At 57.1% G+C, this 7,534-nt stretch overlaps 2 protein-coding genes across 2 annotated transcripts in view; both read left to right on the forward strand.

Moving 5' to 3' along the window:
• Positions 1-2,853, forward strand: part of PRR35 (proline rich 35) — a 20,273-nt gene extending 17,420 nt beyond the window's left edge. The window contains exon 3 of the mRNA XM_009995454.1: positions 2,816-2,853. Within this exon, the coding sequence (XP_009993756.1) occupies positions 2,816-2,853 (38 nt within the window). The remainder of the gene's footprint in view (positions 1-2,815) is intronic.
• Positions 2,854-3,845: 992 nt separating this feature from the next.
• NHLRC4 (NHL repeat containing 4) lies at positions 3,846-4,958 on the forward strand. Its single transcript, XM_009995456.1, has one exon. The coding sequence runs from the start codon at positions 3,846-3,848 to the stop codon at positions 4,956-4,958; it is 1,113 nt and encodes a 370-aa protein (XP_009993758.1).
• Positions 4,959-7,534: the final 2,576 nt, after the last annotated feature.

Genomic DNA, 7,534 nt, shown 5'->3' on the forward strand with positions numbered 1-7,534 from the left:
TGCTCCAAGCCCCATCCAACCTGCCCTTCAACACTGCCAGGGATGGGGCAGCCACAGCTTCCCTGGGCAACCTGGGCCAGGCTCTCACCACCCTCACAGGGAAGAAACTTTCCTAATGTCCAACCTAACTCTCCCCTCTTTAAGCTTCAGACCATTGCCCCTTGTCCTCTCACTACACACCTGTGTCAAACCACCCCCCCAGCTTTCTTGCAGGCCCCTTCAGATATTGGAAGGTTGCTATAAGGTCACCACAGAGCCTCCTCCTCTCCAGGCTGAACAACCCCAACTTCCCCAGCCTGTCTTCATAAGGGAGCTGCTCCAGCCCCCTGATCATCTTTGTGGCCTCCTCTGGACATGCTGGAGAAGTTCTATGTCCTTCTTGTGTTGGGGGCTCCAGAACTGGACACAGCTCTGCAGGTGGGGTCTCACCAGAGCAGAGCAGAGGGGGAGAATCCCCTCTCTCAGCCAGCTGGCCCTGCTGCTTCTGATGCAGCCCAGGACATCACTGGCTTTCTGGGTGCACATTGATGGCCCATCCTGAGTATGGCAAGTGCAAATCCTCAGTTGATGGGTTTGGGGTTTTATCCACAGATCTGTGACTAGGTAGTAATGACAATAGCTCATCCCATGGGATCTCCCTCTGGCTCCCTGTGCACACACACTGTACCAAGCAGATGCTGTGCCCGTCTGCCTGGGCACAGGGACTGGCAGAGACCCTGGGCTGGCACATTCTTTGTGGACACTCCAGTAAGAGCTGCTGTTCCTGGGCCAGGGGAGGAAAAGCCCCAAAGGGCTCCACCACTCGTGCCTGCAAGTAACATGCTCCAGAAAAGCCTGAACTGGATCCAAACTCACCTCCCTCTGGTCCATCTCCAGTGCCAGCAGCCAGACCATGCCCCTGTCCTTGAACCCTGCAGCTCCTGGTGTCAGCGTGGGCATGGACTGGGTCCTGCCATGACACAGGCATCTCCTGGGGTCCGGGGGTGGCTTTCAAACAGTTTGTGACAGAGCCACAGTCCTGGAAAGGTGAACGGGAGCCCCAGGGCCAGGCTGTGTTTGTTTATCCTGGTGATGGAGCACACGACAGCGAAACAAAAGGTCAGACCCTGTTGCCCTGGGAGATGGTTTTTGAAGCTGCCTACCATCCTGCTGGGGCTGGGGTGGAGCAGCCCCAGCACTTGTCATGTCAGGTTATTTTTGTAATTTTGGCTGGTTGTAGGCCTGCAGCAGCCTCCCAAACACTGTGAGCTTTGGGGACACACTGACACGGGGCCAGAAGGGCCATGGACACACTGAGGAGCTCTCAGCCCTAGGGTTTTGAAGGTAGATCCCTGTCCCACAGCTCCTGCAGGCAGCCAGACCCCAACCTGTGTCCTTCATCCCAAAGGCCAAGCACACACGGCTCTTCTAAGCATCCAGAAAGGTGGGGGGAGTCTGATCCAAACTTCCTTTACCTTCGGCCCATCTGAGTAATGAACAGACACCAATTTCTTCAACCCTGGGCCACGTTTAAGGCTGCATGGAGCACATGGCTGGCAAGGGTGGACCAAGCACAGCCAGCAAGAGCTGCCAGGGACAGAGGGCAGGCTCTGACTGGCCCCTCGCAAGCTGGTCCCAGCTCACTCTGCTTTTATTCCTGACTGTCTCTGCTTGAGCTGAACTGACAACCACCATGAACTCCAGACAAGGCCTTGGTCCAGCTGGGGGGAGCCAGGGTGGAGTAGCTTGGAGATGGAGAGCTGGGGAGTGCTCAGGAGTCCCAGCTGCTCTGTCTCTTCCATCATTGCACCTCAAAGCCTGGCATGGCAAAAACCACCAGTCTCCCCTCTGTGAACGGGGAGAGTGAGGCACCCAGTGCCAGGCTGGGAGTGCACAGGGAGCCAGTGGAGAAGCAGTGAGACAAGCCAGGAGCCCTGATTCAAGGTGTGGGAGTGTCCCTGTCCCACCCCAGAAGCTGCATCACATGCTAAGGGTGAGGGGCAGCAGGTCAGTGCCTTCACCTCTACATAAAAGCCTCAGATAGTCCCTGCAGCTGGTGACCTTGGGGCTTTTCCTCCCTCTGGCAGGAGAAGGTAATGGGACATAACCTGATGCTGGAGCAAAGGCACCTTCTCTCTGGGCAGGAGACCAGCAGGGAATAAAAACCCATGCATATCAGCCCTTGTCTTGCTGCTTCTGGTTGTCAGCACAAGGAGCTTGTGTGTTTACCTGGACTCGAGGGCAATTGCCCGTCACTAACAACACAAGATCCTGGGCCCAGCTGCCCGGGGACAGCAGGACGGAGCCGGTGGGACCGGGGAGGGACCAGCAGCCCCTCCACGTCAGGACAGAGGTACAGGATCTGTTCAGCTGGGCCACACCCGTGGTCACACTTGTGGCTGTTGGCCTGAGCTGTGCTGGGGACAGCATCAGGACCCTCTCTCTGGGCTTAGAGCTGTGGATGGGCAGGTCAGGCTTGGCTCAGGACACACCACCAAGGGTCTTCTGAGGCAGCTTTGGGTGCCCCAGTGCCCAGGAAGCGAGGTGGGCAGTCCTGGGGCTTGGTGTGTGGTGGCTGATGTGTCAGCTCCCTGGTTGGTGACTCAGTTTCCCCACCTGTAAATCCAGTTTCTTGGATTTTGAGCTCTGGCTCTGAAAGATGATCCCAATGAGCAGTCCTGGGGGGCAGTGGAGGGGTTGCTTCCCCCATGAGGACTCTGCTGCTGGAGACACACGGCACAACCACTTTGGGGAAGAAGGTGGCAAAGCTGTTCCCAAGCCCCAAAATCAGCAAAAATTGGATTCCCTCCATATTCACACTCATCTTTGCCATCAGGTGAAGCAGTTGCAGGCAGCCCAGAGCACATGATATGAGACAGTCATGGGACACAGGGTGATAAAGGTGAAGCAGTGCCTTGCAAACTGCTCTGAACAGCCAAGTGTGCCCATTATAATATTAATTATAAACACATTTAAAACAAAGTTAACTCTGACTCTCCAGGAACTTTAATGAGGCCGCATTTCTCTTAACATTTCTCTTTCCAGCTCCTGGCTGTGTGCTAGGAGCCCTGCTCCAGCCCCTGGAGAGCAGAGCTGGGCTGGCACCTCTGCCATGTGCAGGACTCAGTCCTTCTGGTTTTAAAACAGAGGGAGAGTGGGCAGAAGGGAAACTGTGCTTCTCATGGTGGCTCTTGTGTCTGAAAAAACTGTGTGGGTTGAATGTGTCCTTCAGAGCAGAACCTCCCTTCTTCCTGACAAGGAAGAAGCCACATTTTTGGCTGTTTCAGGAATAATTGGATATATCTGGCTGGGGAGGGGGCTGCCCTTGGCAAAGACACAGACTGGCCAGGTGTGACCCAGGTAGGAGTGGAGGAATAGTCATCCTCAATGTCTCAAGTGTTGGCATGGACTAAGTGTAGTTTGGAGAGATTAGACCTACAGAAAAGAGGGATAAGAAGTGCTAAAGGTCTGAGAGAAGCCACTACTGTTAGGAACTGGAGAGGTGGAGGTCCCACTCAGTGTGCTCACACACAGGTCACTCCTTCATACATAAATCCTCAAGCCAGATCTGGCACCAGCCAAGCTGTTGTTGAAGCTGATGGACCTTTTTGGCTGGTTCCTCCAGCTGCAAACCCAGCTTGCCAACTCCTTCGTTTTTGTGCTATGGTCCTTGTTTTCATATCCTGAGCACATCATGAACTGGCAGGGCTATGATCTGGTCTCTGTTGCATCAGAGCGAATCCAGACCAGCACCTACACCTTGACCCTGGGTAGACAGCAAGTTCAGAGCATGTCCCCAAAGATGGCAGCAGGCAGGGACAGTAACGGTCCTACTGCTTACCCTAAACAGGGACAAGAGTCTCACCATGGACTACACTCTGGAGACCAGCCAGCAAAAGGAGAAGCTTCTGAAAACCATTTACACCCTCCAGCTGAAGTCAATCACCACGCTCCAGACAGCCAGCCCACTGCTGAGCAGCCAGCGTGGCATGGGCATGGTGACACAGCTTCAAGTCCGCGAGCTGGCTGACAAGGCCAAAAGCCTGTGTGGAGACCTGGACAACATTAAGAACCTCCTTCACTATTGCCAGGACCAGCTGGTCCGGCGAATCCCCAACCCCACTGGCAACTGCTATGGGGGAGTAAGAGGAATCCATTGCTCCCTGGATGGCTCCATCTACGTGACAGCTGAGAGTGCTCCCTGGGTCCATGTCCTCAACAGCACAGGCCACACACTGAAGTCCCTGCCCTGCCAGCAAACCGGGAAGGAAAGTGGCACTTTCTTGCCGGAAGATGTGACTGTGACTCGGGCAGGAATGGTGGCAGTGGCTGACATGATGAATGGAGCCATCTGGGTCTTCAACCCTCACACCAGCCTCTCAAAGGGGGAGTGGATAAAGATCAGAAAGGTTGGTTCCCCCAGGGGCATTGGAGTGGACTCCATGGGCAAGATCTTGGTAGCAGACTACGCACAAGGCCAAGTCCACAGCTTTGCTCTGGACCATGCCTGCAAGATGCTCAATGTCCACTCAGTCCCCAACCTGCAGGGACCTCGCTATGTCAGCCCGGCACCCAACGGAGGCTTCGTGGTCAGTGAGGAGTGTGGAGACGTCAAGGTCTTCATGAGCAGCCGCAAGCTCCTCTGCTCCCTCAGCAGCAAATACGGGCACCGTTTTGGCAACCCAGCTGGGGTCTGCGTGGACGTGGAGGGCAGCATCCTGGTGGCAGACGAGCAGCTCCGTACTGTCCACTTGTTCCCAGAGCACGGGGCTCCCATCTGCCTGGTGTCTGCAGGGCTGCGCCGGCCTGCCGGCCTGGCTTGCTCCTCCTTCGGGCACCTCTTTGTGGCAGACACAGGGGAGAACTGTGTCAAAGTCTTTAAGTACCGTGTGAGGGCCCCTTACAGCCACGGTAACCCTGACCCCCCATGTGGTGACCCCAGGAGGGGAGTGGGGCTGGTTCCACTGCAGCCCCACTGAGCTGTGAGCTCCACTGCTCCCATCACCAGGCATTGTCCTCATCCTTGTCTGCCTTCTCGCTCTCCAGCTTCTCCAGATGGCAGAAGCAAGGACTAGACCAGCTCTGAGCTTCTTGGATCCATCAGAGCAGTTCAAGGAGAACCAAGCTACTCAAGAGCTGGCCACGCATTGGCGCTTTGGCAAACTTCTCTCTCACCCCCTGAAATCCTTGTGTGTTTCAGAAAATATAATTATTTCTCCTCCCCACACACCACTTTGATGTGGCTGTGGTTCCACCTTCCTGATGTCAGAGTATGACTGGAGAGGTAAGGCCAGGCTGGAGCTGGTAGCCATGGTCTTTTTGGCACGCTGGGTTTGCAGCAGACCTCAGGAGAAGGTTAAAATGAATGTGTCCCATCCTGTGCTGCATTCCTGACCTCTGCAGGGAAGGAACAACTGCTGCGTGGAGCAGACTGCGTGTGGGCATGTGGAACTGTTGACACCACCCCAGGTCCCGGGGTGGGAGCTGCCCCTGCCATCCTGTTCTCCCCCAGAAAGGAGACTCAGGGAGATCAGAGCCTTTATCAGGGGACAGCAGGCAGGGTGTGGTGACAGAGGGACGGGTGTTTTCCCGCCCTCTGCACAAGCCCAGCGCTGCTCAATCCCTCAGCCTCTGCCCACATCTGAGACCCGAGTCCAGTCACCACCTCTCACCCCAGACAAACCCCAAGGAAGACCCTCTCTCCTCCCTGGCCCTGGGACACACACTAAAGAGGATGGACACTCCGTGGTGCCCCCCGAGACCCCTTTCCCTGCAGGAAGCCCAGCAGCAGGGAGGGAGGCTGCACGGCTTGCAGGACAGGGAATAAACCTGCCCCCTTTCCTCCCTTCACACTCCCAGAAAACCAGTCTCCCTTTATTCTATGGCGCCAAACAGAGAATAAAACCACCCCAAGAGCCCCTTTTCTCCATCCCCCCCCCGCGGGTCCTGCGCTCCCCACCTCCCAGCCGCGCTGACCCCCTCAGCCTGCCCAGTGCCCACCCCAGCTCATGGCACCTCGCAGACCCCACTGGGTCCCAGCAGGGCAGCTCCTGGGTGACAGTGGCCCCAGCCACGGGCCCCTGCCAGGCCGGGGGCTGCCCAGATGGAGGGGGCTGGGGGACAGTGGGGACCCCTGAGGAGAGGTGAGCCCCTAGGGATGGGGGACAGTGGGGTTCCCTGAGGAAAAGCAACACCCTGGCCTTCAGGAATATGGGACAATTTGGTTCTCAGAGGCAAGGTGAGCCCCTGGGGGTGGGGGACAGTGGGGTTCCCTGAGGAAAAGCAACACCCTGGCCTTCAGGAATATGGGACAATTTGGTTCTCAGAGGCAAGGTGAGCCCCTGGGGGTGGGGGACAGTGGGGTTCCCTGAGGAAAAGCAACACCCTGGCCTTCAGGAATATGGGACAATTTGGTTCTCAGAGGCAAGGTGAGCCCCTGGGGGTGGGGGACAGTGGGGTTCCCTGAGGAAAAGCAACACCCTGGCCTTCAGGAATATGGGACAATTTGGTTCTCAGAGGCAAGGTGAGCCCCTGGGGGTGGGGGACAGTGGGGTTCCCTGAGGAAAAGCAACACCCTGGCCTTCAGGAATATGGGACAATTTGGTTCTCAGAGGCAAGGTGAGCCCCTGGGGGTGGGGGACAGTGGGGTTCCCTGAGGAAAAGCAACACCCTGGCCTTCAGGAATATGGGACAATTTGGTTCTCAGAGGCAAGGTGAGCCCCTGGGGGTGGGGGACAGTGGGGTTCCCTGAGGAAAAGCAACACCCTGGCCTTCAGGAATATGGGACAATTTGGTTCTCAGAGGCAAGGTGAGCCCCTGGGGGTGGGGGACAGTGGGGTTCTCAGAGGAAAGGAAACACCCTGGCCTTCAGGAATGTGGGACAATTTGGTTCTCAGAGGCAAGGTGAGCCCCTGGGGTTGGGGGACAGTGGGGTTCCCTGAGGAAAAGCAACACCCTGGCCTTCAGGAATGGGGGACAATGGGGACCCCGAGGAGAGGTGAGCCCCTAGGGATGGGGGACAGTGGGGTTCCCTGAGGAAAGGCAATGCCTTCGGGGATGGTGGACAATGGGGTTCGCAGAGGAAAGCTGAGCCCCTGGGGGACGATGGGGTTCCCTGAGGAAAGGCAACACCCTAGTCTTTGGGGATGGGGGACAGTGGGGTACCCTGAGGAAAAATGAGCCTCTGGGGATGGGGGACAATGGGGTTCTCACAGGAAAGGCAAGACCCTGGCCTTCAGGAATGGGGAACAATGAGGTTCTCAGAGGAAAAGTGAGCCCCTGGTCTCTGGGGATGAGGGACAATGGAGTTCCCTGAGGAAAAATGAGCCCCTGGGGATGGGGGATGATGGGGTTCTCAGAGGCAAGGTGAGCCCCTGGGGTTGGGGGATAGTGGGGTTCCCTGAGGAAAGGCAACACCTTGGCCTTCAGGAATGGGGGACAATGGGGCACCCTGAGGAAAAATGAGCCCTTGGGGATGGGGGACAGCGGGGACCCCTGAGGAAGGGCGAGGCCCCGGCCGGGTGCGGGCAGCTCTGCGGGCTGGGCCGGCTCCTTA

The sequence above is a fragment of the Chaetura pelagica genome, unplaced genomic scaffold (assembly GCF_000747805.2).
Source record: "Chaetura pelagica isolate M959 unplaced genomic scaffold, ChaPel_1.0 scaffold64, whole genome shotgun sequence".
Classification (NCBI taxonomy): domain Eukaryota; kingdom Metazoa; phylum Chordata; class Aves; order Apodiformes; family Apodidae; genus Chaetura; species Chaetura pelagica.

Coding starts and splice junctions, on each gene's coding strand:
- NHLRC4 (XM_009995456.1), top strand. CDS start 3,846: ATGGACTACACTCTGGAGACCAGCCAGCAAAAGGAGAAGCTTCTGAAA.